This window comes from Doryrhamphus excisus, linkage group LG14 (genome assembly GCF_037039965.1).
Source record: "Doryrhamphus excisus strain RoL-2023G ecotype Guam linkage group LG14, RoL_Dexc_Guam_v1.1, whole genome shotgun sequence".
NCBI classification, from domain to species: domain Eukaryota; kingdom Metazoa; phylum Chordata; class Actinopteri; order Syngnathiformes; family Syngnathidae; genus Doryrhamphus; species Doryrhamphus excisus.
In genome coordinates this window covers 6053632-6072554 of record NC_136370.1, presented here as the reverse complement: position 1 = coordinate 6072554, position 18923 = coordinate 6053632, and the positions used below count along the sequence as shown (strand labels likewise).

General features: G+C 41.5%; 1 protein-coding gene across 2 annotated transcripts in view; it reads left to right on the top strand.

Moving 5' to 3' along the window:
* The window catches only part of aqr (aquarius intron-binding spliceosomal factor), a 58234-nt gene that overhangs the window by 30381 nt on the left and 8930 nt on the right, over positions 1-18923 (top strand). For both annotated transcript variants that reach the window (XM_078796039.1, XM_078796038.1), the window contains exons 26-32: positions 2393-2528; positions 4469-4678; positions 7421-7558; positions 7640-7711; positions 9662-9849; positions 9919-10090; positions 12719-12889. In XM_078796039.1, coding sequence (XP_078652165.1) covers positions 2393-2528; positions 4469-4678; positions 7421-7558; positions 7640-7711; positions 9662-9849; positions 9919-10090; positions 12719-12889 — 1087 coding nt within the window. The remainder of the gene's footprint in view (positions 1-2392; positions 2529-4468; positions 4679-7420; positions 7559-7639; positions 7712-9661; positions 9850-9918; positions 10091-12718; positions 12890-18923) is intronic.

Below are 18923 nucleotides of genomic sequence, written 5' to 3'. Positions count from 1 at the left end.
AAATAACGTCTAGGTCGTTCACTTTGTAGACCCTCAAAATATGATCTCAGGACACGCAGAGCACTCAGTCTTGTTTTGTTTCATGAATTGCTACCCAGAAGCCTTTTTTTAAGGACCGTTTGAATATAAGTAGGCCAGTGTCATTGAGTATTAATTAACACTTTTACACCGCTACTATTTAAAGTCCCCTTATAGGCGACATTGTTAATTACCGCCTTATCCATCTGCAGCACTGAGCAAATTGCCCCCTATAGCTTTTAGCTGCACTTCCAGAGGAGAAAGGGAGGAGGGTTATACATTTGTTCTGCTTTGCCATGCCCCGTTTAGTGCCGTTCAGGATGAGCATACGACTACTAGCGGATGAATAGTGGCGCATTAAAAACCGGGCCCGGCAGTCTGTTCCTTGTGTTAAATTATGCAGCCGACATGAAAAGAAAAGCGCTCTAGCTATCAGCGTTTAATATGTTCCTGCCTGCTTGTGGATGGTTCATAATAACATGCAAAAAGCGCCACGCTCCTTCCACTCCAGTGACACCAGCAAAGCCAGAGAGTTTTAATTAACGTTGCATTGCCACATGAAAAACAGAAGGCTCCAAATGCCTAACAAATGGGATGCTGCCTCCATGAATGCCATGATGTGTTTTCCACAATTTTTAATTAGATTTTTGGTGCCTGGTAGTCTAAATGTAGTTGTGGGCAGCGCATCTCTACCGAAGGTCATACGCAATAATAACCTACATGAATGGCGTCACCTTTGTTGACCTGTGTGTGAGAGCAGCTGCATCACAGGTGAGTCTTCCTGGGCAGCAAGGTCACTCGCCTTTTTTTTAATGTTTCATTTTATTCAGGCCAAAGAGGCAGAGCTGCGGCATTGTCATCTGCAGTCTAAAAATAGTAATAGCCGACGTTGCCCCCGCCACTTAGACGCTGATTGCTTTAAGTTATATTCATGTTATTTTATTCAATGCAAATATTGAATTAAAATGATGTAATTTGTAAGAAGAAATTCAAAATATGACAAGGGGAATTTATGCAATTTTATAAACTTACAATTACATGCAAGTTGTAACTTTACAAGAATAAAGGGCAACTGTAAGGGAAGAAACGTCATGTTTTTATTTTACTTGTAATCAGAGCAAGTCATATTACAAGAAAAAATGCATTTTAGGAGTTTTGAGATATAATAATTTTGCTAGCGAGTCATACATTTACGAGAATGAAAAAAATGAATGGGATTTTAATATTATAATAATTGGTAATTTGACAGGTACTTTATTGTAACGTCACAAAAAATTATAGCTGTTTGACAATGATAGAATAGACAATAGAGTACGAGGGGAGGGGAAAAAGTAATCATTTTGAAGAGTGAAGTATTAATGAGAAATATTAATGGGACTGTATGCCTAGACGGGGCCAACATTCAAACGCTAGCACTGTATACCGCCTTTTCCTGCTTTGAGTACTCTAATGTACCACGTGCATGTGCAGTTTAGCAATTTGGCAAAGTTTAGCTGCTAGCATTAGCTTTCATTGTATGTATCGCCTATTGCAGGGGCGTCCAAACCATCACATGTACTGTAGATATGCAAGAAGTTTTTCCAAGAAAAATATGCCTATAATATAGGTGAAAAATCTAATTTTTTTTTCAATTTTGTTTTTTTCATGATTGTTTTTTGTAATTTTGCAAATATTTCAACTTCTTAAATCTTTTTTTCTTAATATGACTTTATTCCCATAATATTTTGATTTTATTCTCATAACACTCAAACTTTGTACTGCAACCTAATTTGCCCAATTTGCCCAGCTTTTTGTTTTTTATGTACAGTATTGATTTCTTTACTCTTTTTCATTCAATTTCTACTGTTGTTTGTTTACATTTTCCACCTATTTTTAATGTTTTTCTTAATTATGACTTTGTGCCCAGAACACTTTGCCTTTATTCTCCTAACCTCATACACTTTTCTGCAACCTAATTTTCCAAAAATGACAACTTTATGTGATGTTTCTCATAGTATTAAGACTTAAAAATAAATATTTCAACTTTTAGGTACTAAAATTATGTTATCATCCTGGCAATATTATTGTCATAAAATTATGACTTTTATTCTCCTGATAATTTGACTTTATTCTCTCAAATTACTGCTGATTTTTCATAAGAAAAACAGCTGTGGGCTGCAGATGGACAACCATTTTTCTTCGGTTTAATTCGTAGTTGTGACAAATATAGACAACATAAATAAATTGGTAATGTATGCTAGCTGGTGGTGTTCTTACATTAAGAGCATAGTCCTAATATCCTAATGTAGCAAACATTGCGTCATTGTTTGGATAAATATGCTACGCCTTTGTCCCAGACTGCTGATGGACCGCACTGTGCTACTTCATATTCCAGGTACGGCAGGGTGAACTACGTCCTGGCCCGGAGACTGGAGCTCCTCAAGGAGGTTGGAAGGTTACAGGAGAGCTTGGGGGTCCCCGGCGATGTTTCTTACACTTGTGAGACCGCTGGACACTTCTACCTCTACCAGGTATGGCGTAGGGTTTTTCATACCATTGCACTGATGGGATTCAATGTATAATTTAGGAGATTGTGGTCTTACATTTCCTCATATTGATTTACAAATGAAGAATTCGGCCTATAATTGAGGCTCGATATGTTGATAGGTTATTAAAGTGTTTATGCCACAGGCTTGTTGTTGTGTTTAAATGAGACCGCAAATAACCACGCAAGAGACAGTGCCGGCCTCTTGCTGTTTATTCCTGACACCTAATTATCACCAGCCTCTCGGGTTGTTCATAAGCTCTTAAACAGACTTCATAGACATTTTAGGGCTATATTTTAGTGCTTATTTTGTCTATCCTTACGTTACATTATTTTAGCCAAAAAAATACATGGACTCTCCTACAGAAACAATGTAAAGAGACCCGCCACATAGTCATATTGGCACTCATATGGTAGCTCCTACCTGGTAGGGACGACACCTAAATACTGACGTCTGCGCCATACATGTCCATAATGTATATTCTTTTCCAATAGTCTTGTATAGCACAATAAGACTGACTCCTCAAGCCAACTTTGTCAAAGTTGCTCTTCGCGGAGGATATTTATAGACGGAGGCTGCCTGCTGGTTGGTTGAAGCCGCTTTATTAGGTTCACAGCTGGAGCACTTCCCCAAGAGCGCACCGATCTACTCTCATTTGTCTTTTGTGAAAAAAGTTAGAGGAATGTTGTCTGATGTACCATTTAGAGAGGGTAGACACTTGTGGATCTGACATATAGTACATACAGTAGTTGTTACTGGGATGTACTGTATTGGGAAGGAAATATCGGCCATTTTCTCTCAAATAACCATTCCACGGCCACGTAACAGGTACCACGTAACAGGTAATGCCATAAAAAACAGAGTATATAGATTATATGTTTTTAATACGAGGGTGTGTTTACCCCATTTTTTTCATAAATGTAGACGGAATTATTCATTCATTCATTCATTTTCTACCGCTTCTCCTCACGAGGGTCACGGGGGGTGCTGGAGCCTATCCCAGCTGTCCTTGGGCGAGAGGCGGGGTACACCCCGGACTGGTCACCAGCCAATCACAGGGCACACATAGACAAACAACCATTCACACTCACATTCATACGGACAATTTGGAGTGGCCAATTAACCTAGCATGTTTTTGGAATGTGGGAGGAAACCGGAGTACCCGGAGAAAACCCACGCATGCACGGGGAGAACATGCAAACTCCACACAGAGATGGCCGAGGGTGGAATTGAACCCTGGTCTCTGTTTGTGTTGATGGTTTCACCTTGCTCATTATAAATGTTCCTATAAAGGGTCTGTGTGGCACTTGGCTTTGCAAGAATCTTTTTCCCTCCTAACTTGTACTACCTCACCTTGTATTTCTCATCACGTCACAAAGCTGCACTCCTTTTTGCTGTCTCACTCACCATGAAGCATCAAGACAGTATTTTGAGGCTGCCAAAATTATCAAGTTCATTTTATTTTTAATTGTGTGATTAATTGATTTATTTATTTATTGCATGACCGTTTTTCTAAACGAGAAACATTGTCACGTTTTAATCTCGCAAGACCTTTTGGCAACACCGCTAGTAAATATGTTAATAATTGTGTCACTGCAAAATGGAGGTACTCAGCATTTCCCAAAGGACATTTGCAAAAAATTATTTAAAAACATGGAAGGCAAATATGTAGATATGCAAATGGTCCTCTCCGCATCTACAAGCACTCACAGCAAGGTCTGTCTTGTTTGTAACACTGAAAAAAAACAACAAAAAGAAACAACTAAAGGAAGTGAAAATGTGTTAAATCCTGCGCCTGAAAAATCCATATTGTTTTAAAAGGCTACAATCACAAAACGGCGTCCCTGTCTAAATACTTGTGGCCCTCACCGACCTGAATGTCAGTGCTAGGACTTGTAACATCCGCTCTGTGTCCCCCACCGCAGGTGATATCTCGCTGGGAAGAGTACATGAGCAAAGTCAAGCCCAAACAGGGCAAGGACGTGGAGGTGGAAGCCGTGGCCGCGCTCTTCCCCTTCCCCAAGTACTTTTCCAACGCCCCCCAGCCGGTGTTCAGGGGCCGCTCCTACGAGGAGGACATGGACATCGCAGAGGGCTGCTACCGCCACATTAAGAAAATATTCACCCAGCTGGAGGTAGGGAGGTCACACGCGCAAACACAAACATTCCGCTGCAGCAGCTTTATTCATTTATTTAGAACACACATAATTACTGTTCAGCTCATTCATGTGACCGCAGCAGCAATGTATAATCAACACTGACAGGTTGATGCATGGTAGCTGCTCATTGGCTGGTCAGCACTATAAATCATATACTGTAGGTTTCATCATCATCATTATATTTGCTATACACATGATATTAGCAGATTTTTTTAATGATTGTGGTCACAATCATGGCACCATTGATCATTTCACAGAAAATGTATTTCTCAAAATGCTTATATATTGAAAAATGTATGTATAATTAATGTCATTTTTTATTTTATTAAGCATTTCATTTTAATTTTATTTTTACACACATATATGGTAACAACTACGCTGATCCTGTATTAAATACATTAATAATTAAAATATTATTCTTATAAATACATAAAAAGTTGTAAAAGTAAAAATATTCATATAGGGAAGCAATGGGAATACAGAAAATGAGTTATCTTGGCCTGTGTACTTTTACCAAAAACATGTAAATAACACTAAAATGAATGTTAACTAATGCAGTAACAAGCCATACACTGATTGTCATGAAAATATTTTAGAACAATTCCTATATATACAACAGTAAGCATTTAAAAAGGATAACTTTGTCATATTTGGGGAAATAATGCACCTTTTGGAAGTGATTATATTTCATTTAAACACACTAAAAACTAATGTGACACACTAAAAACTAATTCCCCCCGGTAACATTTCAAACAATATGACAAGCTATATATTTATACTGTAGCAAAATATTACATCGAAAACTGGCTGAAGTTTGCAGTATTTTCATTTGTTTTACCAGTCAGTCTTAATAACTAAAAGGATAAGTAAAGAAGCATCCAAGACAGAACAATTGTAGATGCCAATATGATATCATTTTATGATATCATACTGTACTGCATGATTAAGCCCTGTCAGAAGTCTTCACTCCTTAAGTCCTCGCTTCTTCTACTATCTACTCTTTCACACTTTTACCCCACATTACTGTGGTCCATTTTTTCTTTAGCACATGGAGTATTCCTATAGAGACAACAATAACACGTCAGATTTATGGCAACACCAAGGAGGTCTGAGAAAAAGCAATAAAGGAGTTATTGACTGGAGGTAATATCCCAACATGTGTGGTGACCTTGATTTATCAGGCCTGGCCTCTGTATCGCTGCATCACCGCACCTCCTCCCTCCTCCCTCGGCCTCACCCATGCAGCAGTGCGATCCGTACGCCCACTTACGAGAGGAGGCATCACTGTGCTGATTTTGCTTATCTGTCCTGCCTTTTCAAATGTCAACACATCGCCAGCCCGAGCTGTCCTCGGAATATGCTGAGACTCTGCAGCGGGACAGACTGACAGCAGGGACACAACGTGCCTCGCGGCTGCACGTCTCTCACAGTCTCATCTTTCAGCAAACGTCATTACTTCTTTGTCCAGGCACGCCATCTTGATTTCACCCGTCAACCAGCCTGGAGCCACACGGGTTAAAAATAGACCTCATCAATACTGGAGCTTTTGATTGGTTTAATTTGAATGCTAAAATAGTAACACATCAAATATGTATAACCCAGCATGGTCCTGGTCTACTTCTCTACTCCTCGCTCCCCCATCCCCATTGCCTTGCTTGGCCCCTGCACAGCTGGTGCGGCAACCTGTTTACCCATATTTCCGTCTATGACTTTTTTTCTTCCCCTTGTATGGTTATTTTACTCCCCCGCTTGACACAATGTGACTTTTCATGCGATAATCACAGAATTGCACATTATCTTGGGTGAGCATCGCGATCATGGGTTAATCAGCGATAAGCACTTCCTCTGTAACACTTCATCATTAAAAAGACAGGAGTGTGTGTAGTAGGGTTGGGTGATATGGACCTTAGCGTCTTCCTTCTTCTTTCTCTTTGGGCTTTTCCCTTCAGGGGTCGCCACAGCAAATCAATCTCCCCCATCCAACCCTGTCTTCTGCATCTGTCTCTCTCACACCAACTACCCTCATGTCCTCCTTCACTACATCCATAAACCTCCTCTTTGGTCTTCCACTACGCCTCCTATCTGGCAGCTCTATATGCAGCATCCTTCTACCAATATACGTATTTACTATCTCTCCTCTGGACATGTCCTAACCATGTCAGTCTGGCCTCTCTGACTTTATCCCCAAGGCCTCTAACAGACCATTAGTCTGTTAAAAAGAATTGCTTAAAAGTATAGAATTGACCAAATGAACCTCATTAACTACTGCTAAAAAATAAAAGACTAAAAGGCGTAATAAAAAGGTGATGTATCTTAGGCATACAATACTTTTTAACATTCTTACTGGTCACCGGCTGTAGGCAACCCCTGACCGATCGCAACATAGTAGGCGTGGTCGGGGACGAGGCTGTGGAATCAGAGCATGACGAGCAGAATGCTTGTATTCCCAAGTATGGTATTAAAAGGTGAGGTCCAGTATCATTTTAAAAGCCCCCGGATTGAGCAGGAGAGAGCCCCTTTAATGTTGAGGGGGCTGTTTCTTGTGGTGTTACCTCACATTAGATATCAAAGTCATCCATCACCTGCTACAGTAAGCATGTTATCCCTCATCCTCCTCTGTGATCATCCATCATTTTGTCAGTATCACCTTCTAAAAAGTAAAGTTGTACTGAACTACATCTACAGAAAATGTTTTTTTCCTTTCCACACTGCGTTTAGGAGTTTAGGGCCTTTGAGCTGCTCAGGAGCGGATTGGACCGCACCAAGTATCTTCTTGTGAAAGAAGCCAAAATCATCGCCATGACTTGCACGCACGCTGCCCTCAAACGTCATGACCTGGTGGAGCTAGGTTTTAAGGTATTACCTTCCTTCATGCTCTCATGGGTGCTTATTGTGTTCCAATTACTGTTCACTAAAATTGATAATTGTCCTCATTAGTATGACAACATCCTAATGGAGGAAGCAGCGCAGATCCTGGAGATTGAGACATTCATCCCACTTCTGTTGCAGGTATGTATCTCTTGACATTGTATCGGACTGAGAACACAGAAGTTAGGCCAGGGGTGGGCAAACTACGGCCCGGGGGCCACATCCGGCCCGCCAAGTGTTTGAATACGGCTCGCCTGTTCTTTCCAAAGTATTTCATTTAAACTCAACATACAACCTGGCATCACGGCTTGAGCCAACCTTTTGACGGTGGAAGTAGCTGTTTTATCAATTTCGTTATTTGATGTGGTCTGTTGTTTACAAAATTCATTCATTTTCTACCGCTTATCCTCACTGGGCTCCAAAATGTGCATAGGTAGAAATGTGAGTGTGAATGGTTGTTTGTCTACATGTGCCCTGTGATTGGCTAGCGACCAGTCCAGGGTGTACCCCGCCTCTCACCCAAAGACAGCTGTTTACAAAATGCTTCTGAAAAAAGGGACACAAACACATAATAAAAATAACAATAATAATAATAAAATAATAATAAATTTAATTTATAACGCACTTTACATCAAATAAATGATCTCAAAGTGCACTAATAGCAGATTGCACGACACTTTTACTTGTAAAAATGGGCTGTTACGTGTAAAATACTATAGATTATCACATACTACAGTATTAATTGTCCCTGTACCCTAGAAACCATGAATGATACGGGAAAAGGCCGAAATGATACTGTGTCAAAGCCCAGGGCAGTGATACTGATAAAATATAGAGTTTAACCATGTCCAGTATCAGCCCCCGTAGTTGTCCACTCAGAGCGCGCTGCTCTGGTATCGTGCCCGTGAAACAACCAATCAGAGAACAGCACACGAGTGCTTAGTGCTTCTCCAGTCACCAAAAAACCCAAACTTGATTAATGGAACTTTAATTGTCAGACATTGATAAGATAAGACTGTTAATAAAATGTTATTGTTGAAATATTTTTGCAATTGTTGTGTTTACACTGTTTAGATATAATACATATAATAAACTGAACATTTTCTGGAAACAAAATGGTCTTTTGATTAAATAGTACGTGATAATAAGCTCATGATTAAATAGTATGTGATAATAAGAAGCCCCCCCTGTCAATTTTGTTAAATCAATGCGGCCCGCGAGTCAAAAAGTTTGCCCACCCCTGAGTTAGGCCGTAGTGGCAATAATGAATATTAATATTGCCCCCAGGACAGCAATCTGTCTGTAACACTGGATAGGTTGGGCTGTCTAATTTGCAGAGTGGTAAGCTAAGAAGTTATATATTTCTAGAAATGAATGCATCTGAGCCGTGTGAGGTAGGTGGAAAAGTGTGTTTCCCAGTTTCTTTTCAATTCTCAATGTAAACTTTCTTCTTAAGTAATGCTTTAGTTTTTAGCGCCCCGGGCCAGTAAAAAAACAGCTGCGGGCAACAAAAGGCCCCCAGGCCACACTTTGGACACTCCTGCCTTAGATGTTACAGTCTTCAAATGTGTGCAGGACTATGGTTATGATTAAAAACTGACAGGACCAGCAGACAATACCTTTCTGGGCTGAGCTACTGTCCCCACACATGTAAAACCCACAGTACGACACCCAACATCAAGCCTCCCACTACCTGACTCTCCACATTCATTAAGGCCTGACTTATGTGCTCCATGCAGAGTAATGATGCTTGTCTTTGGTAGTTGCGCCTAATTGTCCGAGATAGCGCTAATGTCTGTTTACAGATGAGATCATTAAGCACATCAGTCCAGGCTACAACAACCACTATGCCAGACCTCCACTCCCCCCCCGAGTGACTCATACTTACTGCCAGGCGCACGTCAAAGAAAGAACAATATAGTCAACCTTGTCAAAATCTATGCTTGATTTATATCACACAGTATATTACTGTATATTGGGCTCAGTGCAAGCGCCCTGTAAACTATATTAAAAACTATGGCAGTGTGACACAGACATGGATAAAATACACCGCTGGCCTTTCATGCTTTTATTATTATTTCCACTCCACAGAACCCAGAGGACGGCTACAGCAGGCTGAAGCGCTGGATCATGATCGGTGACCACCACCAGCTGCCCCCTGTCATCAAGAACATGGCCTTCCAGAAGTACTCCAACATGGAGCAGTCCCTCTTCACTCGCTTTGTGCGCCTGGGAGTGCCCACCATCGATTTGGACGCGCAGGGCCGTGCACGCGCCAGGTAAGTCACCCGTTGAGGGGGCTTAAGTATCGGTTGTCATGGTTTTAATGTCACCTCCCTGGCCTGCAGTCTTTGTAACTTGTACAACTGGCGCTACAAACACCTCGGAAACCTGCCGCATGTACAGCGACTACCGGAGTTCCAGGTGCCCAACCCTGGCTTGACCTTTGACTTCCAGCTAATCAACGTCGAGGACTTCAACGGAATGGGCGAGTCCGAGCCCAACCCTTACTTTTACCAGGTCAGCATTGTCTTTGTCGACAGCATGATACGTACCCGTCTCGCGATTGACGCATTTCCACTGGCAAACCAGGCACTACGAGATCAGCCATATACAATATGCGGTATTATATAGAGATACTAGGCTTAAACTAGCATTTCTCAGTTAATTTTCTGACATTGCTCCCCTTGGGGATGGAAAGGCACTAACAGACCTGGCAACCTTGAAGAAATTTTATGAGGTCATCCCCTTTGCTCGGAACCCTTTGGAATAGATGCAGGCTGCTTAGCTCTTTCGGGGCAGGGCATCCCACATTCCTCGATGTCTCATTTCCCCATTCATCTCATTTTTTAAATGATCTGTCTATAAGATATATTTATGGCACTGTTACTGTCTGCCGCCCTTGCACAGCCCCGTGTGTGTCTGTGTGTGTTTCTCTTCTCCGGTAGCCAGATAATGTTTCATTTCCTGACATCGCTACGATACTTGAAGTGTGTGTGTGTGTGTGTGTGTGTGAGTGAGTGCCTTACTCTGCTGCTACACTGGCACTACTTAATATCACAGACACTCTATTTACTATGATAGTTGTAAAATGTAAATAAGCTGTATGTATGCAAGAAGCTAGCCTGGAAAAATGGAGAATCAGAAGGATGTTAAAGATGATGACTGCTGTCCCCGCCCCCAAAAATGAAGTTTTTCATCATGTTGGGTACAAAATGTAACATGGAACTGATGATCAGTCTAACTGCCAAATAAGATAATACAAATTTAAAAAACACACACAAATGCTACTGTGCTATTGATGGCCGTGCAGGCTTGTGTCCCTGAACCTTCTTATTGTTCAACCCAGACCATGTGCATTTCCCGAGGCTCCGGGTCACATGAACCTCCACTCCAAATTGACTGTTGCCATTTGCAGAGTGCTCAAGGGAATCACCCACGATCCCTGACTCACACAGGCTTTTTCCTCAGAATCCAGGAGAGAGTCAGACAATGCCACAATGTCCTGCTTTACACTGTTAATTGTATACTATACCTCCACAGTTGATCACTATCTTTTCCACTGCACTGGTTGATTTTTGTTCAGAATTATTAAATTGTTATACATACATTATTGCATCACAACACATTAGCACAACAGATATGTTCGTCCTGTAACTAGACTAGATGTATTCCTTAGATAAACACATTTGTGTGTTGAAAAAGAAACAGATTGCTTGAATTAATCAGAGAAACAACTAACAAAATACACATTTGCATGGTCTTATAGCCATGCAGCAAGTGTGGTCATAGCACATGGCTAAAAATGGCTTTATTTCTTTTTGGACAAAACATCCTATGGGAAATAAATCTCTTGATCAATACAAGACACAATAAAGTGCAACTCTGCATGGTCGTACAGCCTTGCAGCAAGTGAACCAATAGCATGTGTAGCTGAAGGTCTTAGTTACACATATAATATACTGTATACAATATGCGACAATTAATGTACAGCAAGTGCACCAATAGCACGTGGAGCTGAAGGTCTTAGTTACACATATAATATACTGTATACAATATCTGACAATTAATATACAAGTTTTATTCCGGAGACAAACCAGTCTTTGTCATGAAAAATTTGGGGGCAAGAAATCAAACCCTGGTCTTCCCAATCTCATGACTGTGTGGCCAACATGCTAACCACTCGGCTGCCATGCGGACCGAATTAGATATATTACAGTAAAGCACATGGCACAATTAACATATGGCGTACTGTACATCTTATAAAAGTCTGCCAGACATACTTTGTGTGTTGCTAACTAATTTGTAGACTGCTTGCACAATAACCCCCCCACTTAAAAAGACGCTTCCTTCAAATAAACAGTTAAGTAAATTAACCACCATTTGATGAAATATAATCTCACAATATTATCTAATATAATATTTTACCATGCTATGTCATTTTTATATCCCTTTTGCAACCCTCCACTCTCTCCACTGATCAAGTAGCCTCCATTAGTTTGACCTTGTTGTCAAGCTTACCACTTTCTCATGCATGATATGCTAATGTCTGACATCTATAATAAACAAGTTTGTCAGAGCCATAAATGATTGCCTCACGTTTACTTACATTTCAGTGCATGCATTTATTTGTACTTCAGCCAACTTGTAAAGCAATCACACACCCATTCATGCATAATCGCGGCTTCATGTATACCTGCAAGAAACCTCAATAAGAGACCTCAGTAAGACTATAGTGATGCTGGTTGTATCAGTGCAATTTAGAAGAGCCAGAGCACTAACAAAAGTGTCACACTTTCCCCAACATGTGGACTCCAGTGCAGCCAGATCAGGATGATGTGTTGATGAGGCTGCATAAGTAATTAGCAAAGATGTGAGGCTGCAGTCCTGACCTAATTGAAACAGGATGAATAATGCATATCATTCGCTCTACTTTTTTGTGTGTGTGTGTGGGGAGGGGGGTCATTTTGAAGGGCAAACCTTGGACAGAGGATGTTGTGGAATGATTGCAGTTGGATTTAAAGGTGCGGTAAATAATGCAGATAGTGTTCTATTGAGTCTAATATCAAGGACAAAGCACCGTGGAGTATTCAGGCTGGAAAGTTGTCTTAATATTTGTATCCACTTGTCTTTCCTTTCTCTATAAAGAACCTGGCAGAGGCTGAGTATTGTGTGGCTCTATTCATGTACATGCGCCTGCTGGGCTACCCTGCTGACCGTATCAGCGTCCTCACCACCTACAACGGACAGAAACACCTGATCCGAGACGTCATCAACCAGCGTTGCGCTGGGAATCCCTTCTTTGGACAGCCGAATAAGGTAAAACACGTCACTTCTTTTTAGTAGCATTATAGAAACCTCACATTAGAGCAAGGGTGATAAGGCTGTGCAGTGTTTGTGTTTGATATGAATACATCAAAAGCTTTTTTACAACCCCGTGCTCCACTCTTCTAACAAGAATGTGGCTTTATCCTGCACGTAGCTTTGAACTGCAAATGGCTTTTACACTGCAGCAAAGCAAAACATCCAATCCCAAGCACTTTAAATCATCATTCTATCCAGACTAGTCTGCAGATCTCTTAAACAGTTGAGCCAGCTGGATACCTCTGCACAAACAAAACTCCCTCAAGTGGGCGTGAGACAGTGCATGCATGTTTGAGCAGAAGATTAAAAAGGATTGTGGAGGTGGCGTAGCAAAACATGCACAACAACTCTTGATGCTGGACTTCCTCCCTGAAGGACACTGCCGGGTTTTCTTCACGCCGGCCCACATGAACTGTGTTAAAAGTCAGCAAGCCGCCCGCTAGCGCAGCTTCCCATCACTACCAAATGTTTTGTTCCCTTCCCCCACAGGTTAAGTTTTCAGCCCTCTTCATTCTTTCTTTCCAGAGTTGTTTACTATGTACACGAATTGAATTATTTAAAAAAATGCATGTGGACGACACACAAGACCTCATTATTTGGATCATGGAGGCCTTGTGGGTCTCATCTGAGTGTTTTAAACAAAATAGACATTGTTCTTCACATCCATCTATCCATCCTTCCTTCCATTTTCTACCGCTTATCCTCACTGGGGTCGCGAGTATGCTGGAGCCTATCCCAGCTGTCTTCAGGTGAGAGGCAGGGTACACCCTGGACTGATTGCCAGCCAATCACAGGGCACATATAGACAAACAACCATTCACACTCACATTCATACCTATGGACAATTTGGAGTTGCCAATTAACCTAGCATGTTTTTGGAATGTGGGAGAAAACCCACGCATGCACAGGGAGAACATGCAAACTTCACAGAGGGAAAGATATTAACATATTATACATATTAAACATTATTATTATTATTATACATATTAAAGGCAACTTTGTGCCTCATACCACCGTCGTTTCATCCTCAGAGTTTTTCTGATAAGAAAATTTTTACTCACCAGTGGTGTCCGCCATTACTGCTAAGAACCTGCTATGATATGCTGTGATGTATTCATCAGTGTTATAGACGTCAATTCATTTTTGTTTTTGCCATTTTGGCTCTGCCACAGAATCTGTGTTTTGTCTTTGTAAAACGTATTGTGTTCTGACAACCAGAAATAGTGCTTGGTCATGGTAAATGTCCTGCCACGTTAAGACTGCCAGTGTCATTCAGTGTACTGCTGGCCTCAAGTCAGTATGCGTGCCTCATGACATGCTGACAGAGGAGGGGGAGGGGCTAGGAGGACTGTGTTACAAGCTCTTGAGATGTACTGAGGATAAAGAAAGATGGCTGCAGAAGGAAGCAAGCGCTGGACATTTAAAAGGTCACGGCGCAGAGCTTTGGCTCCTGCCGTGTACCCACAATGTGTCATCAAGGCTAAAACCAAGAAAATGTCAGTGGGTCATCCCAATTCACTGATTCATGATTGTAATTAGACTGAAAGGGACCTTTGAGCACAACAATTATGATAGATTATTGATAGATTTTAGATATTGTTACATGTTGGCTTCACTTGTCATATATAATAGATGGCAAGTTCCCTCCAAAGTTGGTCTGAATTTATTGGGTTCCCCCGCAGTAGAAACAGCTGACCAATCATGCCAGTTAGATATGTACCATGTCACATGATTTCACCCACAAGCAGTTGGGGCGACTGATTTAGCCCAAAAGCTGCATTTTCACAGTTGTTCATTTTTCCCCATTCCATGTGAACATTACCTACCTGCATAGTGGTTACGTGGTCAACCTGAGAATTTTTGATGGCTTTTGGCGCAATGCCAAATCCTTTGTGTTGAAAGCAGTTGTCGCTAGGGTTGGGTATCGTTTACATGAGTGGCTGTGGGACTATTACCGCCCAATGACAAGCGGCAACCCAACTCGGTGAGATGGTCTCCTCTGTTTATGGCGGGCTGTTCTCCAGCATATATCTGCAGCTGTGTGTCGGATGGACGGCATGTTAAATCCCCACTCAATTCCCTTCCTCTCCCACTCAAGCTAGACCATTCATTCATTTTCTACCGCTTTTCCTCACGAGGGTCGCGGGGGTGCTGGAGCCTATCCCAGCTGCCCTCGGGCGAGAGGCGGGGTACACCCTGGACTGGTCGCCAGCCAATCACAGGGCACATATAGACAAACAACCATTCACACTCACATTCATACCTATGGACAATTTGGAGTCGCTGATTAACCTAGCATGTTTTTGGAATGTGGGAGGAAACCCGGGGAAAACCCACGCATGCACGGGGAGAACATGCAAACTCCATACAGAGATGGCCGAGGATGGAATTGAACCCTGGTCTCCTAGCTGTGAGGTCTGCGCGCTAACCACTCGACCGCCGTGCCGCTTTCAAGCTAGACCAGGGGTCGGCAACCTTTACTATGAAAAGAGCCATTTTACCCAATGCCCACTGAATAAAAATAGCCTGGAGCCGCAAAATATATAGTATGTTTAAAACAACATTGGAGGGAATTTGGGGGTATCAAAGTAGTTCAGATAAGAAAAGACGAGTTGGAGTACTCTTGCTAGTTTTGGAGATAAACTTACATAAATGTATGTGTAAACTACTGTAAACGTAAAAACAAGTTCCCATGCCGCTGTTTTTAAATTATCTCAAATTTATTTTTTAGATTTGTAGGTAAGTATTACTTGTTTTTCTTCATGTACTGAACTGGATAGCAGTCAGAACTCACTCAGGATGCATTCATGGTCTCAGACAAAGTTGGATTTTTTAAAACTCATTACAAAAGACGTGCATTTTCCCCACTCGGGTGTTAAAAATATTCAAGCATCGCAAAGGGAGCCACAATAAAGAGGCTGAAGAGCCACATGCGGCTCTGGAGCCGCAGGTTGCTGACCCCTGAGCTAGACCAATCATTCATTCATTCATTTTCTACCGCTTTTTCCTCACGGGGGTCGCGGGGGGTGCTGGAGCCTATCCCAGCTGTCTTCGGGCGAGAGGCGGGGTACACCCTGGACTGGTCGCCAGCCAATCACAGGGCTCAAGCTAGACCAGTGCTTCTAAATTATATTCTATATTTTTCTATAGGACAATACTTTGGCGTTAACTCCCCCACACCCTGGTTTTCCACCTTTTCACACAAGTGGTGTCCTTCCTCTGTTTGAGCTCTGGTAATACATAAGAAGCCTGAAACAACCTTGGTTGTCATTTCTCTCAAAAATGCAGTTGTCTATGCAGCACAGTGACATGACCTTGTTCGATTCAGCCCTCATAAATAAGTAAGCACCATGCTAAATGCTGCACCTTCGGGAGGATCTTTGTGTAACCCCTCTTTGCTAAACAGATTTCATATTTAAACTGCTGCATGTCTCACTAGCTATTATGAAGCCTACGTGCATGGAGGGTTGAACGCCATGTGCAGTGCAGACATACATCACCCCTACTCCCACTGTCGCTATATACACATCGTTGCCTCTGGTGCTGCACCTGTTCCACACAGCAACAAAAGACCTAAATAATGTCCCCACTACCTTGTTATTTGCTGTCTCTTACCTTTCCTTCAGGGGAGGTACTATAACATTGCAGTTTATAGTTTGCCAGTACTGGGCATTGTCCTATTGATTCAAATGGTGTGTATCAGAATGTGTCAACCAGGGGTGTCCACAAACGAAAGGATGCAAGGGCTGCTTTTGATATTATGCAAATCAACACCTATAGATATACTAAGATGTTAGTAGGTGAGAAAGCATATTTTATTCCTCCTACTTTTGCTGTTTTTTTTTAATTTTCAATTTAATTATTTTACTTATAAAGGTTGTTTCTTTATTAGTATTACTTTTTGCCCAACCTAATTTTTCAAATTCTTCCAAAATTACAACTTTATTTTGTTTTTGTTCATAGTATCCATCCATTTTCTATACCGCTTATCCGTCCAAGCTGTCTTCGGGTGAGAGGCGGGGTACACCCTGAACTGGTCGCCAGCCAATCACAGGGCACATATAGACAAACAACCATTCACACTCACATTCATACCTATGGACAATTTGGAGTGGCCAATTAACCTAGCATGTTTTTGGAATGTGGGAGGAAACTGGAGTGCCCACGCACGGGGGAGAACATGCAAACTCCACACAGAGATGCCAGAGGGGGAAATCGAACGCAGGTCTCTTAGCTGTGTGATCCGCAACATATCAGAAAAGAGCCACAAATGGCCATCCCTGTTTTAATAAGTCTGCTTTCATGGATGACTATTAGTCATCCATAATTTTCAACATTTTCACAAGAGTACAAAGAGTACTCTTTTGAGCAACCCCCCCCCTAAAAAGAGTACAATCCCAAATGAAAAATGTTGATAGGTCCATGACCAACTGACCCAATACAGCCAGGAAATTCGAACATATCCAATCCAATAGTGTTCTCTGGCTGTATTTTGGGACTCTGGTCAATCAGTCACTGCCCATCAACATTGTATTGAACATGAACAAGATAAAAAATTATATCAAATGCCTCTTTTTTGTACAGTAAACCTCGGATATATCGGACTCGGATATATCGGAAATTCGCTCACAACGGACAGATAAAAAAGAACCAATTTTTCTGTAATGCATTTCCAATAAAAATTCATTCGGATTTTTTTATAACGGATTTAGCCTATTTCGGACAAAATCTCCAGTCCCGTTCCAATTTCCCTTGCATATATCGGATGGCCGCATCGTGGCCTTTGATCCATCTTTGATCCATGTTCACAGCCAAAGCTGAAGATTATAACATCTTTGTATGAATTACAGACATGTACATGAGCATGTACAACGAAAAAAAAAAAAAATCTCAAATCTGTAGAAATGCCTTCTTGTTGCTATTAGCGAGGTTTAGAAACCAAACGTTAAACGTAAACGCAAACGATAATGACGTCACATGCTATTGAAATGTATGGGAACTTGCCGACTTGTCAATAGCCTGTGACGTCATTATCGTTTGCGTTTACGTTTATCGTTTGGTTTCTAAACCTCCCGAATATATATCGGACAAAACCAGTGGGAACAATTGAATCCGATATATCTGAGATTTACTGTATTTTTCTTTCAAGAAAATACAAATGTATTACAAATTTGGTCTTTTTGTATTGTTCTTTCTATCAAATGATACATGTAGAAAAGTCCTGATGCAACAACTGTTTTCCACAGGATTTTTTAATCAAGGGAATACTTCTTGTATACACACATGATTACTCAAGGAGCAGAAGAGTTGCCCCTGGTTTCCAAAAGCCTGAGGAGATAAAATCTTCTTTGAAATGATGGACACAACCCTTGAACTCAACTCTATGCGAAATACGCAATAAAGATGCCACAACTGTTTTGAAAAGGCTTAACAATCACACTTATAGTCTAGTCAGTGTATCACAGGAAGTGAAAATCACATTGATTGTTACTGCACTGTCCACAAAGTCAAATTCACCACCACAGAGTCATTCAGAAAATGGCAATCACAGCCAGGTCCATGCCCAAATATAGAAAATAAACACAGAGCTGGCAAATAGATTCAGGTTTAGTTTTGATCTTCTCCATTTTCGCAACGGCACTTCGGAACAAATCCGCCCTGCTCGATTCGTTCGATTTGGAACCTTTCCAAGCCGCCTGGCCAGCCGCTACAGCATCCTTCCGCTTTCTTTCCGAACGCACAAAGCAGTAAACATTGATGTATTGTTCGTATGCATTGCTCGGTGAGCGATGAATGGCAGCAGTTCTCTTTTTGATGAACGAAAATAGGTAATCGAAATCACCGGGGTCGGCCATTGTCTGATTGTTGTGGTGGGGTGCGAAGCACGCAGAGCTACGTGGAGTATTTTCAAAAAAGCGTACGTTGATGTCTTAACCCCCTCCCCACCTCGTACGGTTTGTACGCTCGTGAAAATGTTGAAAATTATGGA